This window comes from Nothobranchius furzeri, chromosome 5 (genome assembly GCF_043380555.1).
Source record: "Nothobranchius furzeri strain GRZ-AD chromosome 5, NfurGRZ-RIMD1, whole genome shotgun sequence".
Classification (NCBI taxonomy): Eukaryota; Metazoa; Chordata; class Actinopteri; order Cyprinodontiformes; family Nothobranchiidae; genus Nothobranchius; species Nothobranchius furzeri.
This window is the reverse complement of record NC_091745.1, coordinates 59976755-60001399: the sequence shown is the minus strand read 5'-3', so window position 1 is coordinate 60001399 and position 24645 is coordinate 59976755. Positions and strand designations below refer to the sequence as shown.

Below are 24645 nucleotides of genomic sequence, written 5' to 3'. Positions count from 1 at the left end.
TCCTTATCTTTCTTTCTTTATCTATCATCCTTATCCTTACCTTTCCTCAATTGAAACCCGCCGAGTATGGTTGAAACAAAAACAACGTAGCGGCCGCCAAAAAAAGACCAACTTCCTGCCGAGGTCTTTCGCTCGTCGATTTTCCGGTAAAAGTAATGACACGCCATCTTGCTCTCGACACACCAGCTGACGTCTGCAGCCAGGTCCTACTCAGCAGATCTTGCACCCGAGCAGATACTGTACCGACACCGGCTCTGGGTAATTTGGTGCCCAAGGCCAGAGTGCCCATTTGCGCCCCCCCCCCCCCCCCCCCCCCCCCCCCGCCTCTCACCCAAACCCAAGTCCACACATTGGAAAAAGCAACTCCACAGTTATTCCTTAGTTACTAATTTTTTATTTTAAATGTTCACACAGCAACTCTTTAAAGTCAACAGCCTGAAGAATAAATGTAAGCTTCAAAGATGAGTAACCTGAGAATATTACAATAACCAACAACTCAAAATGTTGTGCAAATGTCATTGGGGGGGATGCAAAATCAACAACTGTGCAATCAAAAGCAAAACTCAAACATCAAAGTGTCATCATAAAGAAAGTTCTACTTTCCATTTTGTTCAACTGCTGTGGCCAGTCAGCAGGATCCATGGGGCCAGCAGCTCATACATGTTCACAGACATCTGTTGAAGCTGATGATGGTGTTTCTTCAGGCTGTTGGATTGGAGCACTGAGTCTGCTGGTGTGGTGTTGGGTTCCTCTTCTGTGAGAAAATAAACACACACACACACACAAAACAACTTAACCCTCTGATGCATGAATTAAGAACAGTGCCACTTTCACATTCAGTATTCCTCAGTCATGTGCAGTGATGCTTTTCACTATTTTTAATATTACTGGACTTTTTATTTTATTGATCTTTTTAAATCTGTTCTATGAAAACATGAATACAATTATCAAAAACAGGTGGAAGTGAGCGCATCCATGGGGAATATTTGAAAAAAACTTATGTCTCACTCGCAGGTGCTCTTCAGCATCAAATAAATAGTAGAACATGAGGAAGAAGGTCCGGTGATCTGAGGCACTCTGAGGATTTCATTTATTAAACAAGGAAACACCGACACGTTTCGGTACCACCTTCTTCAGGGCATAAACCTTTATACCTTGAAGATGACTCACTATGTCACAAAAACTAATGTCCATCCTTTTTTACAAATTTACAGCCTAACTGACAATAACATCTTAAGCCGGGCGTACACTGTGCGACTTTTTCACTTTTTTGAGCCGATTTTCCAGTCGTGCGAGAAGCCACGACATCGGGGCGAGTTTTGCGCCGAGCGGTCGTGTAGTGTACAGGGGGTTACGAGAGGCGATTAACACCACGTGACCAGCTGCCGATCAGCAGTCGTGAGGTCGCAGGGACTTCTGGTGTGTTTAATATTTCGCTCGTCCCTCGTGAGGGTATCGCACTGTTGAAGCGGCGCTGCGAGCAGCTGCGAGCAGCTACGATCCAAAAAGTATCAGAACCGCTCACGGCGCATGCGCGCGCAATCCTGCATCAACGCCGGCCGGTCGCTCGCTATTTCCCTAATAACACACGCTGTTCGTTTTTGTTTCTACACGTTTTTTTACTCACAAAGATTGTCAAGAAAGCGTGTTTGTCGTGTTCATGTCAAATTAAACTGATCACAAAACACAGATTCACTTTCTTTATTTCGTTTTCCTCATCCAACCCCCATAAATCCCTGTGTGTCCTCCTGCAGCACTCCCGAAGGACAACAGGCAAGACAAAAAAGTCTGACGTGTTGAGTAAAAACTGCTATTTTTAGCACATTTTTAGGGCCGACGTGTTGCTACCAGACGTACAGTGTGAGCAGTCAGGTCGCATGCGAGAACTGGGTCGTACAGTGTGAGCACATGACTCGTGAGATCTGCTCTGCGAGGAAGTGGTACAGTTTGAGCTGAAGCTGAACGCTGCGAGTGAAAAAGTCGCACAGTGTACGCCCGGCTTTAAGGAGACTATTTCAGATGTGTATGTTCAGATTATTTAATATTCTCAATGCTAAATCAATGCTGCACTGATTGTGCCAAAAACAAGTGTCTGGTGTGGATTTAAATAAATTAATTTTGCATATCGATATATGTGATAAGCCGTTTAATTTGGAAAAAGTCCGTTTCTACTGCTGATTACAAATAGCCTAACAAGTAACTTACTCACCTGGTTCTAGATGCTGAGACTGTAGCTCAGTAATGTGCTGCTGCTGCTGCGTGATGCCTGGATGAAGACGCTGCAGCGAAAACAAGAAAGAGACGGCATAAGATGTCATGCTGTGTTTAGGCAGTTCTCACTCTCCGCCGGGCCCGGCGGCAGCGGGGGAGTCACCGCCTCGGCCGCGGCGGTGCCGCCCGCCCGATGTGTCGGACAAAGTTGAAAATTTGCTACACCCACACCTAACGTTCTTCTGATATACAAATATTAAATTCATATTGTATGCGTACTTAAAACTTGAAACAAAGTTCATAAAAGGCTGCAATCAAGCTCCAAAAACCAGTAAAAAATCTTACATTCTTCATCATCACAGTGAGACTCAACATTGTCTCACTGCATCTGGATACGACGATTCAAAAGTAAAATGAATGGGTTAAAGTTACAGATACTGTATTGTGTGTGTAAACAGCTAGCGAGGGTCCGTCCGTGGACCGTGCGTGGCATGAGAGACAGTTAGCTACAACGCTAACGCAAAAAGTTCCTTTGCAAAACTTATAAAGTCTACATACCTCTGCTTTGGGCCCGTTTTTATTCTTCTTCCTTCCTTCGCTTTCGGAATGCTGATCCCGATGGCTTAGGCGTTCTTTTCATCGTAAAATATCAAACGTTTAAACGCGACAACAGGAAGTCCTTCTGAAGTGCCACCCACACACGTAATCGCTATGGCAACCTTAACGGTCAAATGCATCGGAGCGGTGGCTCAAGCGGGAGCTCGAAATGCAGCCAGATCGTTAGAATTTAAATATTGATGTTTTAATTTCATGTCATTTCAAACGGGGAATTTTGAGTATTTAGAGAGTGCATTTCATACTACAAACATGAATTTAATGAACTTTTTTTTTTTTTTTTTTTTTTTTAATTTTGCGCCCTATCCATCAGATGGCGCCCCAGGCGGCCGCCTGTGTCGCCTGTCGACAAAGCCGGCCCTGCGCATTGTACAGGTGCTGGCCAGTAAATTAGAATATCATCAAAAGGTTGAAAATATTTCAGTAATTCCATTCAAAACGTGAAACTTGTACATTATATTCATGCAATGCACACAGACCAATGTATTTCCAATGTTCATTACATTTAAATTTGATATTCATAAGTGACAACTAATGAAAACTCCAAATTTGGTATCTCAAAAAATTAGAATATTCTGAAAAGGCTGAATATAGAAGACACCTGCTGCCACTCTAATCAGCTGATTTACTCAAAACACCTGCAAAGGCCTTTAAAAGGTCCCTCAGTCTTGTTTTGAAGGCACCACAATCATGGGGAAGACTTCTGACTTAACAGCTGTCCAAAAGACAATCATTGACACCTTGCACAAGGAGGGCAAGACACAAAAGGTGATTGCTAAAGAAGCTGGCTGTTCGCAGAGCTCTGTGTCCAAGCACATTAACAGACAGGCGAAGGGACGGAAAAAATGTGGTAGAAAAAAGTGTACAAGCTCTAGGGATAACCGCACCCTGCAGAGAATTGTGACGACAAACCCATTCAAAAATGTGGGGGAGATCCACAAAGAGTGGACTGCAGCTGGAGTCAGCGCTTCAAGAACCACCACGAGGAGACTCATGAAAGACATGGGATTCAGGTGTCGCATTCCGTGTGTCAAGCCACTCTTGAACAAGAAACAGCGCAAGAAGCGTCTCGCCTGGGCCAAGGACAAAAAGGACTGGACTGATGCTGAGTGGTCCAAAGTTATGTTTTCTGATGAAAGCAAGTTCTGCATTTCCTTTGGAAATCAAGGACCCAGAGTCTGGAGGAAGAGCGGAGAAGCACAGAATCCACGTTGCATGAGGTCCAGTGTAAAGTTTCCACCGTCAGTGATGGTGTGGGGTGCCATGTCATCTGCCGGTGTTGGCCCACTCTGTTTCCTGAGGTCCAGGTTTGGTAGTGAAGGTTCAAGTAAAATCAATTTAGGAAGTGATGGAGCCTCAGCCCAGCGACACAGTAGCGGTTTTAGGCACGGGCAGACAGGGCAGTTGCCCGGGGCGGCATTTTTTCATGACACAAAAGGGGCGCACAAGCGCGGAGTAAAAAAAAAAAAAGGAAATCTGCGCCGCACCGAGGTTTTCTATTATCTGTCATATGACAGTGTCTGGATTGGAAACGGCAAGTTGGCGCCCCCTGCAGCTGCAGGCGCTCCTGCTGACTGAGAACGTTCACGTGCTCCGTGTGTCTATGAAGAACAGGAAGGGGAGGGGTGCAGCGGGGGAATTCACCTCTGCGTCTTTCCCAAATGAAATGAGCGTGCAGGGGCTGAATCAACTGTATTAACATGGCTAAAGTCAATCACATCTTAACGTTCTTCCATATTTCATTCATAATATCATAAACACAGGCCTATAATTCTTTCAGGTTTCTCTGAATTGTGTGAAATGGCCGAATAAAAAAAGGAAAAACAAAACGATTTTGTGGTCACCCCCCATCAAGGTCAAATTGATTAGTCCTGACTAAAGGAAACTTACTGAGTCAGGAGCCAAACAGAAGAGATGAACATAAAAAGGCTAAAACCACCAGGTGCCCGATTCAGGGGAAAAAAAGAAAAAAGAGCAGAAAGATAAAGGTATGTAGCTCTCATGATGCATGTTTTCAATTTTTTGAACCAGTTAACTGGGATTTTAACGGTTAAATGCGGTCAACTAATTGCTAACAGAGCTAATAGGGCTGAAATATTGAAACGAATATTCAAATGGTTTGAAAAAAGTCCTTGAATCGTTTTTTACTGATTCAAACTAGGATTTGTTAAATGCTCGCTGCAGCCTGTGGCCTGCCTGAAAAACAACAAACACATGTTGATCATGTTCACATAATAATAAATAAAACAATTCTACAAGCAGAAGAAAACACCCCAGTCACCACTAACTATCCTGTTTATTTATTGCAGATGGCTGCACTGATTATTTTTTACATGATTTGCTCTGTAAAAGTTGGCATTTTTGGTAGTCTACAGTTTTTTATGTCAGTTTAAATTACAATTTCAGAGGCAATTGTAAAATATTATGGATCATGATAAAGATCTATTGGAGATCTACCCCAACTTTTGGACTGCTCTGCCAGTCACTGTGGCTCCAGCTGAGAGGAGCTTTTCAAAACTTGATCAAGTCATACCTGAGGTCATCTATGTTTCAGGGGCGGCTCACTAACCTGGCTCTGATTAGTACCAATCACTCAGTAGGGGAGCAGATTTCATGTGATGACATTATTGATGATGTTGCATAATGGATAGGTTTTAATTTTAGTTTGTGTTTTCTGTTCTAAGTGCAATGCTGTAGTGATTATCTTTAGTTTGTTACGTGTGAAATATTTTTGCTATTTAGAATATTTATTATCTATTATGTTCATATATTCTTAATATTTAGTTATTGTTTGTTTTTGTATATTTGATTCTATATATTTTGATACAGTATATAATGTATATTGCTTTACATTCTGACAACTTCATAGTAATTAATGTAAATATGTGCAACTTAGAAAAATGAATGTTCAATAGTCGTTCTAATAAAACATGCCTGTTTGTAGAAAACATGCGTGTGTTCATGCAGGTGGGGTGGTGTGGTGGTGGTGGTGGTGGTGGGGGGGGGGGCGGTTGGGGGGGGGGGGCGCTCAAAGGGGGCCTCGCCCGGGGAGTAATTCGATGTAGAACCGCCACTGATTCTGCAGGTGTGTAAAGTGCACATCCACTTCATGGACGTATAAGTCTACTTCCTGTTCTGATCAGGCTACAAAAGGGGCGTGGCTTTAACTTCCGTGAGGACCAGTTTAGTAAAAGGGGGGTGATGAAGGGATGACTCACTCTGATTGCTGTTTTTATTTGGTAGATAAATATATTAAACACCTACTAAAGAAAAGCAAAAACAAGCTAATAAAAATGATCAAGTAAATACCAAAAATAAAACGTAAGAAAATGAACAAATCAAGAATTAAAGGCATATTCTGCTGTCTAGCTTGGTTCTATCTTTGTTTAAAATTTATAATTTCTTTAATTTTTTCTGTCTTTATCTAATTTGCAGTTACAAATACCACTGCTTGTTTCTGAACTTAAAACTTTATCATGCAGATAAACGTTTGTTTGGACTCATGTTGTTGAAACCCTGTTTCCTCTCCAGCTGTTTTAACTTTGTGAGTGACTGCTGGTAAGAAACAGCCCAAACATTCAGTTTTAGGTCATTTCTTGAGTATGGATGGCTGAACAAATGTTAAATAAGAAGTCACTACAATATGTGATTGTTGTAGCCTATGTTAAACTTATTAGCAAAAAAAAATTCAGAGTTTTCAAATACGTCAAACCTAATTTGTCTCTTATTAAATATGATTTTAATATGAAGTTTAAAATTGTTTAAAACCCTATCTAATCTTATTACTATTTTGACGTAAAACTTTTGAAGATCATTTTATTGTTGGAAATGGTTGCATTTTTGTTCCTATCCAGTATTTTATATTTAAATGTCATATTCAATTAAATTCAACTCAAAGATACTTTATTAATCCCAGGGGGAAATTCAGTTGTTTCAGACCAGACACACAATTCTGAGATCAGACCACATGACAAGAATTGGTGACTGTGGTCGTTCGCAATCGTGACACGAGTCACGCTACCGTTATAGATCAAGAGGGTTTATGGTGTGTTTTCAGAATGGTTATGTGCCTAATTTATTATTTTTAGTAGTTTATAAATCGAGTGTGTTTATTTTTATCATGAAAAAGAAATAACACATAAAAGCTCCCAGAGTAACACTCCCTTAATCTCCGACAGGATTTCTCCGTTTGGTAGTGACTCATCGATTCCTATAAACGATCTTTGTTCAGTCTCATCGCGAGCTCCTCCGCGCAAACTCCCTGCATCCTCGCGCGAGCATCACTGCGCAGAAGCCCATAGACGCCGAGGCACCGAGTGGACCGACGCAGCTCCGTCAGCGGGCGCATGAAGGCTTCCTCCCCCGGTTTAAGGGCTTGTTTTCGTTGATTCCCCCCGCTGTCGTCGCTCCTCTATGGGTGTGAAGTAAAAGCGGGCGGCAGACAGTCGGGTTCCCCTCCTTCTCTGCTCTCATCTCGGTCAGCATCGCATCCTGTCCCGAACCACAAAATGGCGGACATGATCGAGATGGGACCCGCCTACGGTAAGAACCGGACCCGTTCGGGTTCTTCTCGTTAAATACAGAACAGTTAAAATACTCAAAATCTCATTGACAAGGTTTTCTTTGCGAATTTTCGGTAAAATGGCAGGTGTATGGGGGAAATGCGCCAATGTCATTGTGATAAATCACCCGCAGCCAATAAAAAACATTCACGGTCTGCAAATACCGACTTTTTATTTGATCACAACGTTTTTATTAAACCTGCTTTAATACAGTGTTGTAGTTTTTTTTCTGTGTGAGTTTATCCAATCACTACAGCTCTGTTTACGACCCTGCTGGTTGGATTCGGATGATTTAATTCAGAATAAATATTATAAATTCACATGTTTTTGTCATTTTTAGACAGACAATTTAAATCCCCACAAAGAAAATGTTTTTTCTAACCAGTGATGAACAGAATCTATAAAAATAGCTAAAACTGCAGCCTGTCAGACGCCTTAAATCAGCGCGTTCACGCGCTCCTACGCACAGTCTGCCTCGTTTTCGTGCGTGCGCTCGCGTGCCAGTTCGGGTGTGTAAGGGCTGACGTCATGTCTGTTCCCTGCGACAGAAAAACCGACACAGCCGCCTTCAGAAAATCACCATTGTTCAATGTAAATTCAGTGTTATTGCTGTTGACGTCACCATCAACCAGTTTAATCTGAAAACGGATTGGGATTAAACAGGAAGAGGCCTTGTTCAACTCTGACTGTGCAGATCGGCAGCGTGTTTTCTCATCTGTCACATTAAACAAGAAACACCCACTCTTTTTATAATCAGACTTAATAAGAATGAGCAGCAGCTGGAGGGAAAAACAGAAATTAAAATGTTCTTTTATGATAAATCCTGCCTCTCACAGGACCCTGTTCTTGAGCTGGATTATACCTGCTCCTTTAAACTCAAAGGCTCGTGACAAACCTTAAAACCTTTTGAGCTAAACACACATGTTGATGATGAAAAAGCGATCTGTATAGCAGTCGGTTCTGGTCTAAGTTCAGTTCTCATCTGGTCCTGACGTGGCATTGAAGTGGGAAAAGAAACATGTTATTTATCTCATTCTGTTTGGAATCAGCTGGATGCAGAAGGAGTATTTTAAAACGTCTGCGTAGAAGACGAGGTTCTGAAGGTTCTGGTGGAACATCCTGTCCCTGATTGACCTCTGATAACTGGCTGTTAAATAATCAGTTTAAGATGTTTTTATTTATTAAATCCACATAAATATGTGTGCGTGTGTGTGTGTGTGTGTTTTATCTGAGCTGCAGCTTCTTATCAGATCTTTGATCTTCTAGTAAATAAAATGAAACCTAACTTATTAAACCCGACAGCATCCAGCAGGTTAATGAGCTGAAACTCACCTGTGGAAGAGACCAAGGGCCTCATTCACAAAGCTCACTTAAGCACAAAACAAGTTCTGAAAAATGCGTAAGTCACTTTCTACTCAAACTTTGTGATTTATAAAGAAAAACTTGACTGGAAAAGGTAGCAACTTAAAGCAAACTTTGAACTAAGAATACATATTAGGCTATAACCTGAATAAAAATATGATGGTAATTAGGGCTGCACAATATATCGAAAAATTATCGTCATCGCGATAACAGGACGTGCGATAGGCCCATCGCAAAGCACGTCAAAAATGGCGATAAATGTTTGGTTCAAACATTTCCATCCGTGTCATACATCAACTTTTTGTAAACCAGCTCTGTTTTTTACGGAAGTATTATTTGACCAATCAAATATAGCCCTTCTGATATGCGGCCAATCAGATGGGTCCGTTCACGTAATACGCCCGCCCCCTACGTAGACCCTTAGGATGGGTGGAACGCAACACCCGAACTGAGTTAGCGGCGCCGTTCCCTTGTTCGTCATGCTGGCTCAGATTAATGAACGCACTTTGTGCTGAGGTTTCTGGAATCAGCGCTGCTTTCAAACGTGAACGTGAGTCCGCTCGGTGTCGTTAAGCAGCTGATAATAACCGGGCTGACTCTGACACGTGCCGGTGAACCAACCCATCTCCATGTCGCTAGTGTTCCACCGGGTGGTGATGTTAGCCCCAGGCTCCGGTTAGCTTCCAGGTAAAAGGCTACAGCAGCACTCTCCTCCCAGTCCCACCCTGCTAAAGAGGGCCTGGAAAAGTTCCCCCACACATCAAAGTGATTTTTCATTTATGAGCTTTTATAACCTTGTTAATCAGGATAGTTGATTTGCTGCTGCACATAAACTGTCAGTCAGAAGCTCTGCTAGCCGGTTATCTTAAGAGGAGCTAGTTCAATTTGTTAGCTTGTTAGAATCATAGTTGCAGTTTCATCATCTGAGCTGCTTTTTAAGATCTAGGTAAACTTTCATCATCTGAGCTGCTTTTTAAGATCTAGGTAAACTTGTTCAGTTTGGGGTTAAAAACAAACGTTTTCACATATTTTCCATGTAGTTTTTTTTTGCCAGTTCCTCTTCTGAAAGGTAGACAATTGTTTTTCTCTTTCCCTCAGAAAATCTTAATGTTCTCCTAGTTTGGCCCAGCACAGTTCACTTCCCAATAGCAGCAACAGCCTTATATCATAACCACATAAGTGGAGAAAATGCTCAGTAGCAATGAGAGGATTTGCTGTTGCATTTAAGTGATGTTAACTATTATTTAACATTTAAACTTATTTTCTGATTTTTATTTATTCATTCAGAAAACCCTGGTAAGGGATGTTTTTCTGTATTTGGAGCATCAGAAAAAGTTTTATGGTGGAGGTGATGTTTTAAAGTCACTGAGAAACTGCATGCATGCAGTTTGTTGTTTTGCTGCTAATACAGTAGCAGGTGCAGCTGCATATTTTTGCAATAAAAATGTTATGTTGTAATGGAATTCATGCATTAGTTTTTGTTTGCTTTGAACCCAGAGCAGACGTCACACGCCAGACTACATCAACACTGCATACTTTAGTATTTGTTCATTTATCGTGAGTAATATCAATATCGCAATATTAAGCACTGTTATCGAATATCGCAGGTTTTCCTAATATCGTGCAGCCCTAATGGTAATTGAGTTTCCTCTCGGTGCATAAGTGTCTTACGTGCAAGGCATTTCCTGCCACAAGCCCCTTTAGGTTACATTAAATGTTCTCCTTAGATCTAGAATGTCTCAGTGATCCTTGAGCAGCACACTGTAGACGTTTCAGATGGCATCAATGTCACCACGTTCCTCTTTGCCTCTGTCGGACCACTTCCTTATGTTTTTTTTTTCAAACTTATTTCTGTGTGGTCGTCGCTCTCCCCACAGCTAGGGATGCACCGATGGATCGGCATTTGATCGTAATCGGCCGATAGCGCCCCTATCGGTTTTGATCGGAATTTTCAAAATAGATCAAAGCAAACCGATCAGGTAGGGTTGTCAAGGTAACCAGTGTAGCGGTAAACCCCGGTAAAAAAAAAGTTGACAATAATAATAACCGTCTTGTTTTTTAAAAAACTATATTATCTTGGTGGGTTTACCGTGGCTGCGGTGTAGGCGCGGTGACCCTTACCAGCCACCGTATCATCGGCTGAAGTTGCCGGCGGCTCATGCACGCTTTGTTTACAACAAAACTTTCTTGAAGCTAAAGCTGAAATAATGATCAAAGGAGGAGACGGCAGCGCTCAGGAGGACATTTATTATCCCTCAAAGAAGACAAAGTCGGAAGTACAGGCATCTTTTAGATATTTGAAGAATGCCGAGGGAGTTTATAGAAGACGGACGGCTATCCTGTTTGCAGCACGTGCAGAAAAAGTGTTTGTGAAAGGCAGCAATGCTTCAAATCTCATGACACATCTGCGTGACCATCACCCACAACTCTACAGTCAACGCAAGGCAAGTTAACGTTAGCGTTTTAGCTAAAATGCATGATCCGAGGATTTGGGTTGAGGGAGAATGCAATGAGTCGCTATATAAAGCAGCAGCAGTGCCGCTACCTGCATATAAACCGGGTCACGGAGACCCCCATACTGAAATGACGCCATGCATTACGGGGCTCCCAGGGACAGATAAGAGTTGGTCTCTCCCCGAGAATAATTGTGAATTTAACAACGATTACTGCCTGATGACATTTTCCCACATCTGCAAAGCTCACTGGAAGGACACAAACCGAGGATGATATTTTCCTGATATACGGATTGCTCAAGTAAGGGTAAAAAAGTATCTGATTAGAAGGCTACTTGAGTACTGAGTATCATCTGATCTAATATTTTTAAATGATGACATCAAACAGACATAAAATAAGTTATGGGCAAATATTGGTATTTTAAAGACTAAAGGGAAAAAATGTAAAAAAATAAACAACATAATTACAAAATAACACATTTTAGGCAAAATTTAGACACAAACTGAGGACAATATTTCCTGATATACAGGGTTTATTTAATTGTGTGAAAATGTAGCACGTTTAAAAAAAATACCGCGATAATACCGAAAACTGTGGTAATTTTGGTCACAATAACCATGAGGTTAAATTTTCACACCGTGACAACCCTAATACGGACCATTTTAGATTAGGTTACATTTCCTTTATTCCCAGATTATGTAGTTTGTAGCACTCATTATAATGTTGTAGAAAATTTCTGGCCAATCCACATGATCAGTATCGGTGATCAGCATTCTTTGATATCTGTATCGGTGATCGGCAGCAAAAAACCTGATCGGTGCATCCCTACCCACAGCCACACACAAGTAATCTCTGCAACGACGTGGTGTCTTTCAAAAGCTATAAAATATTCCCTCTGCCTCTACATCACTCACACACACCTTGATTTCAGTTTTTTAATCAACCATTTATGGCAGAACGCAGGTGTGTGAGAGGCAGGAGATGATCTGAAAACACCTGAGCATGTGTTGAGGACAGGTGTGGTTCATAAAGCAGGGATTGTGTGGAGCTGTGTACTCTACGCAGTGTTTTATAGGTCGGAAAATGTGTTTGCTTAAAGGTGTGACTTGTAGGAAAGACATCCTGTGGTCAAATGTGGTTACTGCCGCCCCTTATACAGGTGCTGGCCAGTAAATTAGAATATCATCAAAAGGTTGAAAATATTTCAGTAATTCCATTCAAAACGTGAAACTTGTACATTATATTCATGCAATGCACACAGACCAATGTATTTCCAATGTTCATTACATTTAAATTTGATATTCATAAGTGACAACTAATGAAAACTCCAAATTTGGTATCTCAAAAAATTAGAATATTCTGAAAAGGCTGAATATAGAAGACACCTGCTGCCACTCTAATCAGCTGATTTACTCAAAACACCTGCAAAGGCCTTTAAAAGGTCCCTCAGTCTTGTTTTGAAGGCCCCACAATAATGGGGAAGACTTCTGACTTAACAGCTGTCCAAAAGACAATCATTGACACCTTGCACAAGGAGGGCAAGACACAAAAGGTGATTGCTAAAGAAGCTGGCTGTTCGCAGAGCTCTGTGTCCAAGCACATTAACAGACAGGCGAAGGGACGGAAAAAATGTGGTAGAAAAAAGTGTACAAGCTCTAGGGATAACCGCACCCTGCAGAGAATTGTGACGACAAACCCATTCAAAAATGTGGGGGAGATCCACAAAGAGTGGACTGCAGCTGGAGTCAGCGCTTCAAGAACCACCACGAGGAGACTCATGAAAGACATGGGATTCAGGTGTCGCATTCCGTGTGTCAAGCCACTCTTGAACAAGAAACAGCGCAAGAAGCGTCTCGCCTGGGCCAAGGACAAAAAGGACTGGACTGATGCTGAGTGGTCCAAAGTTATGTTTTCTGATGAAAGCAAGTTCTGCATTTCCTTTGGAAATCAAGGACCCAGAGTCTGGAGGAAGAGCGGAGAAGCACAGAATCCACGTTGCATGAGGTCCAGTGTAAAGTTTCCACCGTCAGTGATGGTGTGGGGTGCCATGTCATCTGCCGGTGTTGGCCCACTCTGTTTCCTGAGTTCCAGGGTCAATGCAGCCGTCTACCAGGAGGTTTTAGAGCACTTCATGCTTCCTGCTGCTGACCAACTTTATGGGGATGCAGACTTCACCTTTCAACAGGACTTGGCACCTGCACACAGTGCCAAAACCACCAGCACCTGGTTCAAGGACCATGGTATCCCTGTCCTTGATTGGCCAGCAAACTCGCCTGACCTTAACCCCATAGAAAATCTATGGGGTATTGTGAAGCGGAGGATGCAATACGCTAGACCCAACAATGCAGAGGAGCTGAAGACGACTATCAGAGCAACCTGGGCTCTCATAACACCTGAGCAGTGCCACAGACTGATCGAGTCCATGCCACGCCGCATTACTGCAGTTATTGAGGCAAAAGGAGCCCCGACTAAGTATTGAGTGCTATACATGCACATTCTTTTCATGTTCATTCTTTTCAGTTGGCCAACATTAGAGAAACAAACATTTTTTCATTGGCCTTTAGAATATTCTAATTTTCTGAGATACCAGATTTGATGTTTTCATTGGTTGTCACCTATAAATATCAAAATTAAACGTAATAAACATCGGAAATACATTGGTCTGTGTGCATTGCATGAATATAATGTACAAGTTTCACGTTTTGAATGGAATTACTGAAATATTTTCAACCTTTTGATGATATTCTAATTTACTGGCCAGCACCTGTATAAGCAAACCTTTTATTCTCTCACTGCTGTTCCGTGAGTTTTGCGGCTGTTTCCTGTTACGGATCAGCAGCAGAATGTTCTAGAAGACAAGCAAAAATGAGTCATTCACATAATAATTGATAAGTTGATAAATACATTGTCATTCTGGTGTCAGCACTTGGGTGTTTTACGGTAGGGAGCACTTACTACACTTATTACGGTAGTTTGTCTCTGGCATTACATGGAGTGTGGTTGTTTGGCATCTCTCTGTAAGCTTACTGTTATAATTCTTAGCAACTCATTAAAGGAAGTGAAGTGCCACGATTGACTCATTATTCACTTCAAACACATTTTACTGTAATATTGAGTTTTGTTTACTGAAAAAGTAGCTTAGGGTATTTTTAGAGACGACTACTTATTTCTAAATCACCATTAGCATTGTTAGCGCAACGTTAGCCTCTAGCCTGCTTCACCGATATAGGGCTTGGGATCACAAATTACTACTCGTAGCATTCTGGGATGTGCGCAGGCATGTTAATGGCCTTAGGAGTGTAAACAAACCATAAAAACAACAGTATGTTGCAAAGAAGAAGCTAAAACAATTTCAAATTTAAAAAATGTAGATTTCATAAATTCAAAAGCCTGAATGCAGGGATGAGATCTGGTTTCATGGGGCTCTTAAAACTAACCCTAACTCTTTAAACTCATTCTTTTATTCAAAACTCCTAGTTGAAAGTTTAAAATGAAGTATTAGATATTACATTTCTATTAGATGTAGTCAAAGATTTCCTGTTGGTTTGTCCACAGACAATTTATGAATTCATTTATTCACTTTATTAAATAGAACCAGAAACTGCTGATGTCTTTAAATACCATTTAGTCTTAATATTTAGATTTTTAAACATTAAATAGTAAAAAACAAGAAGGAACATTTATGTTTATAAAGCATCAGATCACAAACAGTTTATCCTGAATGTAGAACTCCTAACACCCCCACAAACGGCTGATTCTGAGTGTGTGTGTGTGTGTGTGTGTGTGTGTGTGTGTGAGTGTGTGTGTGTGTGTGTGTGTGTGTGTGTGTGTGTGTGTGTGTGTGTGTGTGTGTGTGTGTGTGTGTGTGTGTGTGTGTGTGTGTGTTGCTAGGCAGTGAGCTCAGCTGCTTTCAGCTCTTTCCAAAACATGACATCATCTGATGGAGTCGGATTGAAAGCCGGAAACAAAAGGAAGGAGGGATTTAAAATTCCCATGTTCCTCTGGGATTCACATCGGTCCGCGGTTAGAAACGCGCTTCCGTTCTAAGTGCATACACGTGTGTACATTTGTGTAGTTTAACAGGAGTTAAACACCTAAAAGTCAGTTTTAGAGTCAGACTGATGCAAGAACCAGCATTGCTGCATCAGGGTGTCATGGTGGGATGGTTTGGACAACAGTCCTCCTCTGTGTCCCGTAAACAACACCCCCTCCCCCCTTACACACACACACCCACACCCACCACCACCACCATCCTGGTCCTCTCTGAGCTACGTTCCATGGTTCAGATCAGAACACACTCGTGTGTTTCTGAAGCTACGGCCGGTTTTAGAGCTGATCAGCACAGAGTTCTTCTGAAATTACAGAGAATGAACAGTTCTGGGAGAGAACCCAGTTCATCTGGAGCCAGAACATAACCTGTTCATTCTGGTTGTTTGGTGTTTCAGTGGTGATAATTGTGTTTTATAGTCATCGTGTTGTTTCCCCTCATTCATGTGTTCATCATCCCCTCCCAAAGCCACATGAAGCAGAGACGCCCGACCAGTAGACCGAGATCAGATTCTTCATGAATGATGTTTTGCTCCATCAGTAGAGATCTTCCTTTTTCACCTGATCAGGTTGTATCAGAGTTGCTATTAACCCCCCCTCCCTTCTGTTTCAGCCATGTCTCCGGTGCTGGCGGGCTTCCTCGGAGCTGGTGTTCTGGTTCTGGTCGTGGTAATTCTGGTTGTGCTCTGGACTTTTTGTCAGCGTCGCTATCTCCGGGTCACTGGACGCTACAAGTTGCATGGAGACCGTTACTGCGATGCAGAAGACCCCCCCTACAAGTTCATTCACATGCTGAAGGGGATCAGCATTTACCCAGAATCCCTCAGCAGCAGTAAGAGGATTGTCCGAGGGATTCGGCGTGCCGAGCGGGATGGAGAAAGGGGCTGCACCACTTCTGGCACCACGGGAAGGGGCATGGTGTTGGTGGACGCTGAGAACAACATCCTGGACGTCCCCGGTCAGCTGCAGATGAGTCACCTGGTTCCCCCCGTGGGGACAGGCCACGCCCACAGCCAAGCCCGGCTGGAGCGGGCGTTACCGGTCCGAGCCGATTACTGCTGCCTGGACAGCAGCTCGGCTAGCAGCAGCCAAACCAGCAGCAAGACCGTATCTCCATTCACACCCGCCTCCTCGGATCCTGAACCTGAACCCAGTCTGGGGTCCATCAGCCTCACCGTCGACTACAATTTCCCCAAGAAGGCCTTGGTGGTGAACATTGTCGGGGCAAGGGGTCTTCCTGCCATAGACGAGCAGGCCGGCAGCTCCGACCCGTATGTGAAGATGACCATCCTTCCTGAGAAGAAGCATCGCGTGAAGACACGTGTGCTGAGGAAGACTCTGGACCCGATCTTTGATGAGACCTTCACCTTCTACGGTGTGGCCTACAGCTCGCTGCCTGAGCTCACGCTGCACTTCTTGGTCCTCAGCTTTGACCGCTTTGCCCGTGATGATGTCATCGGGGAGGCCATGGTGCCACTGAAAGGTGTGGACCCGAGCACTGGTCGGGTCCACCTGAGCCAGCAGATCACCAAGAGGAACATGCAGGTGAGTTCAGACCTCCTTCAGCACCTCAGACTCAACACTTTACATTTTTTCTTTTACTGACATTTTGGGAAAAGGTCAAAGGTCATTTAATTCAGCTAAATGGTGGTCCTGCTGAGATTCAGCGTTGAGTTGGACTCAATAACTCACAATCATCTTGTCAGTGTGGCGCCATGTGAAAACACTCCTCTGCCGTTTCTGTCTGATTGACTGATGCTTCTGTCAGCTGTTACCATGGCGACTGGTTGGTCCAGACAATCAGCTGCTGTGTTCTGGTTTCATCAGGTTAGTGTCGGCTGGAATCCTGCAAGGTTTAGGCCTCGTTACAGAAGAATGTGTCTGCTGTCCAGCTGGGGCTAAGTCACTAGGCTTCATTGTTTTATCATGCTTCATGTTATCGGTATTGAAGACGCCACAAGTCGTGATCACTTCAGCTCCCCTCACTACTTAACCACCTGATTAAGTCAATAGCCTGATGTAAAAGTCCCCGTACAGGTCAGCCATGTTTGATCTGAGTAAAGTAAGCTTTTATTAGCCAGGCCTTCTGAGTCTCTTCTCTGGCGTCATGCTGCTCATCCTGGTCCTCTACTGGCTCCTGTTGGTCAGCGAGGACCAACTGACTCTCAGGAAACGTCCCATGAACATCTTGGTGTTTGTTTTTATTCAAAAGAAAAGATGCGGCAGCTGTGAGTTTATGGTGTCTAAAAGTTCTGAGAGAGAAACTAACAAAAGAAAACAGGCCCAACTCACTTACTCCTGGTTCTGTTTCAGTGTGAGAGTCGTGGAGAGCTGCTGGTGTCCCTGTCCTACCAGCCCGTGTCCCATCGTCTCAGCGCTGTGGTTCTGAAGGCCCGACACCTCCCTAAGATGGACATCAGCGGCCTGTCAGCCAGTGAGTAGAACCAGAACCAACTCAGCTCAGGCCCAGGTGAAGGAACTCTGTCAGTATAAGAGACAGAAACCCCAGGTGGACGGTTGCCACCATGATCCTAATCTGACCCACTTCTTTGCGCTTCATCAGCCTTAGAACTGGTCGGAAATCACTAAACTGGTTCCAGATCAGCATCAACTGATCCCAGGAACCTTTTCCATCAACATCAGGTTGAAACGGTCTCTTAGGACTCTTCATTCCTTCTTCTTCTCTCAAACCTTATGTCCTGTGTGGCAGAAAATGACGTCGCATTAAGTTGTGCAGGTGGAATAATGTTCAGCTGCCCTCCTGATTTTTTTCTCATTTAATATTCCTTCATCTGATTTCCTGTCCTGATCCCTGCAGTGAGGGGAATTCCCTCCTGGGAACCAAACAAAACCACATCCTGTGAAGCTCAGGGCTCAGACCAGCATATAGAGAACCACTCAGCTAAAGGAGGATGACTCCAGAACGTCTGGTATTTGAGCAGAAAACCTAATGATCTGACACATTCTTCTCCTGCCATCAGATCCGTATGTGAAGGTGAACGTCTTCTATGGCCGTAAGCGCATCGCCAAGAAGAAGACCCACGTGAAAAAGTGCACACTGAACCCGGTCTTCAACGAGTCTTTCATCTACGACATCCCACCAGAACTCCTGCCTGAGATATCTGTGGAGTTCCTGGTGGTCGACTTTGACCGGACCACCAAGAACGAGGTTCTGGGCCGCCTGCTCCTCGGTCTCCACAGCCCGTCGTCCTCTGGCACCTCCCACTGGAGGGAGGTGTGTGAAAACCCCCGCCGGCAGATCTCCAAATGGCACAACCTGAGCGAGTACTGAAGGAGGAGAAGCTTCAGGAACCAGCTGATGGCACCGAGCAGCTGGGACTCCACCAGTGAACCCCCACTGGAAACAAACAGTGTACAGCACATACACACACACACACACACACACACACACATATACACACACACACACACATACACTCCTGCAGCACACACACTGTTGTGGTGATACTTAAACTCTTCGTCTCTATTATCTCTTTACAAACACGACATTTGCAAGTGTAAGAAGATTCCTGCGGTTCTTTTACTAAACAAAAAACAAACAAACAAGCGGCCCATTTCAGACACTGTCCTCGTGTCTCCTCTGGCTGTGTGTGTGTAGACGGGGGAAGGAATGCTCTCGTATAATTAAAAACTAAAAGTTTACTTAAGAAAAAAGAAAAGATCCCCTCTCGCTGTCGTTGTCATGCACTTCATTGCATGTCTGTCTGAAAAGAAGAAGTAAACCTGAGTGATGATCTGGGAGAAACCTCAGCTCCATAACAACATAACCCAACACTGACTATATCCAGTAGAATTACTCCTCAGTATAAGAACTGGTGCTGACGCCCTCGGACATCCCGCTCTGACGCTTCTCCGCGCTGACTAACCTCCTTCTCAGAAGGTCTTTGATTTAGTCGTCAGCATGCTTCCCGTCTGCAGCGGTCCTGCAGAAACGCGGCGTCCTGATCCAGAACCACAGGAAGTCACAGTCCGTCCCCACATTAGCTCCAACTCTAATGTGGACTCAAACCGGTTCACATCTCCTGATTCCTCCACCTCCGAGTGACGGCGGCTAAAATGTGATGTAAAAGTCTGAAGCAGTGGGCAGATGTGCTGCAGATGTCTTAGAACAAAAAGCTGCTCAGAAAAGTTGACCAAAGCTCCTGAAAACATTCAGCCTTTTTGTTCCTTTTTGTTACTTTTCATCAAGTCCTTTTATAAACACACACACACACACACACACACACACACACACACACACACACACACACACACACACACACACACACACACACACACACACATCTCTGATTCTTTATCATTGGGGTTTGATGAACTTTGTAACATTTCTAAAGATGCTTCAAGTCTTTAGAGACATAATCCGTTCAGAAACTGGTGAAGATAAAACATCCTCAAGGTCAAATCCAGGAAATAAAATATCAGATTAACTAAACCATCATGCATCAAAAAGGTAAAATAACCAGTCAGAGAAACTGATAATCTCACATTAATCAGATTAAAATCTAATGTGTGTAAATAATGTTAAATAAATAAGTTTTATTCTTGTAGAAACTTTTAAATTACCAGTGATCAAAATTTATGTTTTATTTATCATGTTTTAAAAATCAGCCTGCTGCAGAGAGGTGTAATCTGATGGTTTCTCATGGTAATCTCAAGATTTGTTTCTGTAATGTGGTCTCTCTCTGTAATCTAAAGATTTCCCTCTGTAATCTGAAAGTTTCTCTCTGTATTCTGATGGTTTCTCATGGTAATCTCAAGATTTCCCTCTGTAGTCTGAAGGTTTCTCTCTGTAATCTGAAAAATTCTCTCTGTAATCTGAAGGTTTCTCTATGTAATCTGAAGGTTTCTCTCTGTAACATGAAGGTTTCTCTGTAATCTGATGGTTTCCCTCTGTAATCGTAAACTTTCCCTTAGATTTTTCAAACTCAACATGACTTGTGTCAAGAGTCTGAGTGTGTCCATCAGAGGGCGCTGCAGAGACAAGTTTCTGAACTAAATCCAGCTCCAATTTGCCCTCAGAGGCCTTAAGAAAACATAAATACTCTGAAAATCATTAAAACCCTTACCTGTAGTGGAATATTCTGGGTTTATTGTTACTCTGCACTCATTTCATTATTCTAAAATATAAAACATCACCTAACAGATAAAAAGGATAAATTCTGCTCAAAATGAGCCATTTTTAACTCTCCAGTAACTGTCTTTAGCAGCTTCACCTCTATTCTTATTTTGTACATTTGGATTCTGGACCAATTCTGACTTTTCTTTGGACTTTTCTTCCACGCAGACTGGATTTATCCATGAGCAGATGGCACTGTGCTGTTGAACTTGTTTTGACCCAACAAGGGAATATTTTGCATCGTGAGTGAAAAGCACATTTGAGTTAATCCACCTTAAACTTGCTGAACTGCTTCCTGTTCTTACAAACAACATTAACTCAATCCAACTAAAGATCCTGCAGAAACGATGACATCATCACAGAGGGGCTGCGGCCTGATCTGGCCTCCCTTGGATCCGGGTGGAGGACTATGACCCGTTTGGGACTGACTGGCTGTAGATTTGTACAGATGTTTGCTGGTTTGTCCTCAGAGCTTTAGTGTGTTTGAGCGCCCCCACCCCCACAACGCTGTAGACCTGGATCCTAACCTCTGTGTCGGGTTTGTTAACACTCAGTGGAAATAAAACCAAGTTAGCTACGATCACCTCGTCTCACAACTCTAATACTTTTAAGTGTTTTGGTAGAACTTCAGTCTTCTGGGAGGTTGAAGAAACAGGATTCACATGATAAGAAAGACAGATACACAAAGAGAGAGAGACATAGTTTAAACTTTTATTATTCAGTCTTTCTTTTAAATTGATTATCACAAATTAGCAGCAAAATAGAAGATTGTATAAGAAAAATGTCAAAGCCAATTAAAAAAAAACTGACAAATATTGCAATTTTGTTTAATTTTTGTTTGGTTGTTTTTACACCAATATCAACCCAAATGCATCTGAACATTTTAAAAGTCAACTTCTGTTACATTAGGCATTGTCCTACCTGTAGAATGTCACGCCACCTTAAGAAAACATTTCTGGATCAACCAGCTTTTTAACAGCTGTAATTATTCTAAGTCCCAGTTGTAATCTGGTTTGGTCCTGCTTTGACTTTACTCTGGTTCATCCCTTGAGTTATGAGTATTTATGCTACCTGAATGATTCAGAGGTCCAAGGTCAGAAAAACAATGTAAAACCTCACTCTGAAAGACATTCAGAAGGCCCGGAGAATCGATCCAGAACTACTTTAAAGGATTAACCGATAGATTCGGAGTTCTAGACCGGATCAGCAGGAGGAAGTTAAAAGCCAAGTTCTAGCAGAACCAGTCTGATCAAACAGGCTTTGTTGGAACTGATGACTGAATTATATGTTGAGCAACTGAACTTTGGTTGGATGAAACCACCAGAACCAGCATAGTGAATCGGCCTGAGTCACATGAACAATTCTCAGTAACATTCAAACACTGCTCCGTTCACCGAGAAGGCATCCCAGGTCTGCCCTCAGGGATGAGGGAATACATCTGACCCAATCAGGAGTTTCTGGTGAAAAACGACATCATGACCCCAAACGTCTTGGAGCTTTTTCACTATCAGATGGCTGTTTTGTATATCAGGGTTTGCCATCTGATTCATTTTAATCGGTTATAGAGCAGACTGGCAGGTTTGGGGTTCGGGAAGGAGCAGTGGTGACTGTTAGTCTTTTACATCAAATCACACACTTTCAAGAGTTAAATTATAAAAATTAATGTAGAAATCAAACAGGAAGAACACAATGTCCAGAGTAAAATGAAAAAAGTTATAATTAAATAATAACGAGGCTTTAATTGATACCAGATGCTGTTTTTTGGTTACTGGAGCACTCTGAACTTCCTTTAATCCTTCACAGTCTCCAACGCATGTTTCTCAAGGCTTTATTTATACCTGTGGGTATAGCAGATGTTCTGACCACATAACAATCAGATCAAATAATTTTTTCTGTTTCAAGTTTGCTCAGCCTAACCATGACACCATAGACACGTCTGAGGCGGACTTTCTTCTAAAATCAATCAGTTTTGCTTTTGCTTTAGTCAGATTTAGTTTAAAGTAGGATTCCTTACACCAAAAGACAAAATCCTCAACAACTGGTCCATGGTCGCTTTCACCCTCCTTAAGAAGGCTTCAAATAACAGAGTCATCAACATATTTAAGATTTTTCCACCCATCATACTTACCCTGACATGCTTCTATATAAAAAGAACAGCAAAGAGAAAAATGCACCCTTGTGGTGATCCAGTTGACAAACACCTCCGATCGGACAGGTTGCCATTCACTTGCACTCTTTGTGTCCTGTTACTCAGGAAATTTTAAATCCACCCAAGTAAATTGCTGCTCAAATCAAACTGTTCTGCAAGCCGCTTGGTGGTCGAGCAATGGCAGGTATCTCTCCCTGTCACCCCCTGTTGGAGCCCTAGATGTTTGTTTCCCCCAACCCCTTTCCCTCCTCTTTAACCACAGCCAAAAGCTACCCATTTCTGACTCCTCTGCCAGCTCCTTCATGGCTTTTCGGCACCCTACTCCTGTGCATCCCATGTCCCAAAGCAGGTGAACAGTTGAGGACCCTACAAAGCCCCTACATCCCACTTCAACTGGGTGAATGATGGCTTTCCATCCAGCCTCCCTGCATGCCTTCACTAGGTCCGCATACTTGGAATGCTTGTTTTCATTGGCAGCCTCCATGCCCTCTTCCCACGGGATTGTAAGCTCCATCAGCAAGATGGTCTTGATTGGCTCTGACCAAATGATCAGATCTGGCTGGAGTGACATCTCTACAATCTCTCTGTGGAAATGGAAGTGCTTCCCCAGATTGACCCTCATGATGGTATTCTCTGGCAACACAAGTTGATCTTCTCTCCAGCCCTTGCAAACAAGATTGGCCGTCACACTGGAGCAGAAGGTCTGCTGTTAGCCTCCTGTCTGTATGTCTCCACATCCTCAGCCAGCTTGCTCAACACCGGATCATGACGCCATCTGTAGCAACCTTGGGAGAATGCTGTCTTGCTTTCCAACAGGATGTGCTAGAGGCTTGTGTTACTGATGCCACAAAGGACATTGTGGTTGTTGTCTGTTTTAGAGAGCGAACATCTACCGAAGACAAATTCCTTGTAAATGTAATTTTATTTGGCCAATAAATCTGAAATCTGAATCTGAAATCTGAAATCTGACATGCTTCCTTGGCCCCGAACCACTGGTGGAGGTTTCTGGGACATAGTAAATTCTTATAGGTCGCTCTTATCAGGAAGCTAAGCCTAGCTTGGGGGATCTTCCAAATGTTCGACTGTGACAGGGACCTTTCTGTGAAGCCTTCCCATGATGTCCAGCCTCCCAGCCGGCTCTGAAACACTATTTTGGTGTTGAGGCGCTCCTGCTGCGTCCTTGTTATTTTTGCCACCACCATAGCTTCCTTGCAGGCCGTAGACCAGAAAAAAGGGGGCTCACTGCTCCCTAGGCCTGCCCGACCCTCCTGGACACTGCCAACCTGCTCACAGTGTTTCAGCCTGCTGATTGCCCTTTCAACCGCTTCCACTTCCTCCGTGTTTGTATCTGGGGGCAAGCTGCTCTCAATAGTTGGTCAGTGTATTCCCTCAGCTCCAGCTTCAGCTGTGCCTTTTCCTGCTCATATCCCAGACTGATAGATCTTAATGGCAGCTGCAGTGTGTTTTTGCCAAAGAGGTCTACATTCGACTGGCCTCTTGGCAGTCCCAACCACTTCCTGATTAACGAATTTGCCAACCCATCCACCACTGAGGAAGGGACCTCACACAGCTTTAGAGGCCACAACTGGGCCACATAACCCTTGAAGGCAACCTCAGATTCAGGAGCAACAATGTGGTTTTCGTCCTGGCCGTGGAACACTGGACCAGCTCTATACACACTCCTTGTTCTCTTCCCTTTATGATTCATTATGCTGCCTCACCGCCACTTAGGATTCACTGATTAGTGTTTTTTGTTAGCTTCAAGGGCAACCTGCTGGCTTCATTATCACTTGCAAGTCGCTTTGGACTAAAGCGTCTGCTAAATACATAAACATAAACAAAGGGTGGAGCAAAAACACATCTGGGGACTTTGAGCGAACTTGCCATGTTGCATACTTAGGGTTCGAACAGTACTTCAACAGTCATTGATGCCGTTTCACAAGGACAGGAGTACACAAGTTTGGACAAGTATGCATATTGAGAAACGGCCCCTGTCTAAAAGCCACATTTTTATTCTGTATGCATGACTTAGTTGACTTTGTAACTCAAGGTTTATTATTTGGGTATATTCTATCACGCTTACAAGGTAACCACATCCCTACAGAAAG

General features: G+C 43.1%; 1 protein-coding gene and 1 long non-coding RNA gene across 2 annotated transcripts; one reads left to right on the top strand and one right to left on the bottom strand.

The window, feature by feature from the left end:
* Positions 1-378: 378 nt before the first annotated feature.
* Positions 379-3018, bottom strand: LOC139070129 (uncharacterized). Its single transcript, XR_011520771.1, has 3 exons — positions 2770-3018; positions 2210-2279; positions 379-754 (listed from the first exon to the last, which is right to left on the bottom strand). It is a non-coding gene; the product is annotated as an uncharacterized lncRNA (long non-coding RNA).
* A 3903-nt stretch (positions 3019-6921) lies between these two features.
* On the top strand, positions 6922-20971 carry syt11b (synaptotagmin XIb). The gene is made up of 4 exons (XM_015949626.3): positions 6922-7368; positions 15865-16796; positions 17565-17685; positions 18233-20971. Exons 1-4 carry the CDS (start codon positions 7335-7337, stop codon positions 18541-18543), a joined length of 1398 nt encoding a protein of 465 aa, XP_015805112.1. The 5' UTR covers positions 6922-7334; the 3' UTR covers positions 18544-20971.
* Positions 20972-24645: the final 3674 nt, after the last annotated feature.

Excerpts from the sequence above, each read along its gene's own strand:
- syt11b (XM_015949626.3), top strand. The coding sequence starts at position 7,335 with ATGGCGGACATGATCGAGATGGGACCCGCCTACG. Across the intron at positions 7,369-15,864 it reads CGAGATGGGACCCGCCTACG|CCATGTCTCCGGTGCTGGCG; the intron begins GTAAGAACCGGA and ends CTTCTGTTTCAG. Across the intron at positions 17,686-18,232 it reads CATCAGCGGCCTGTCAGCCA|ATCCGTATGTGAAGGTGAAC; the intron begins GTGAGTAGAACC and ends TCCTGCCATCAG.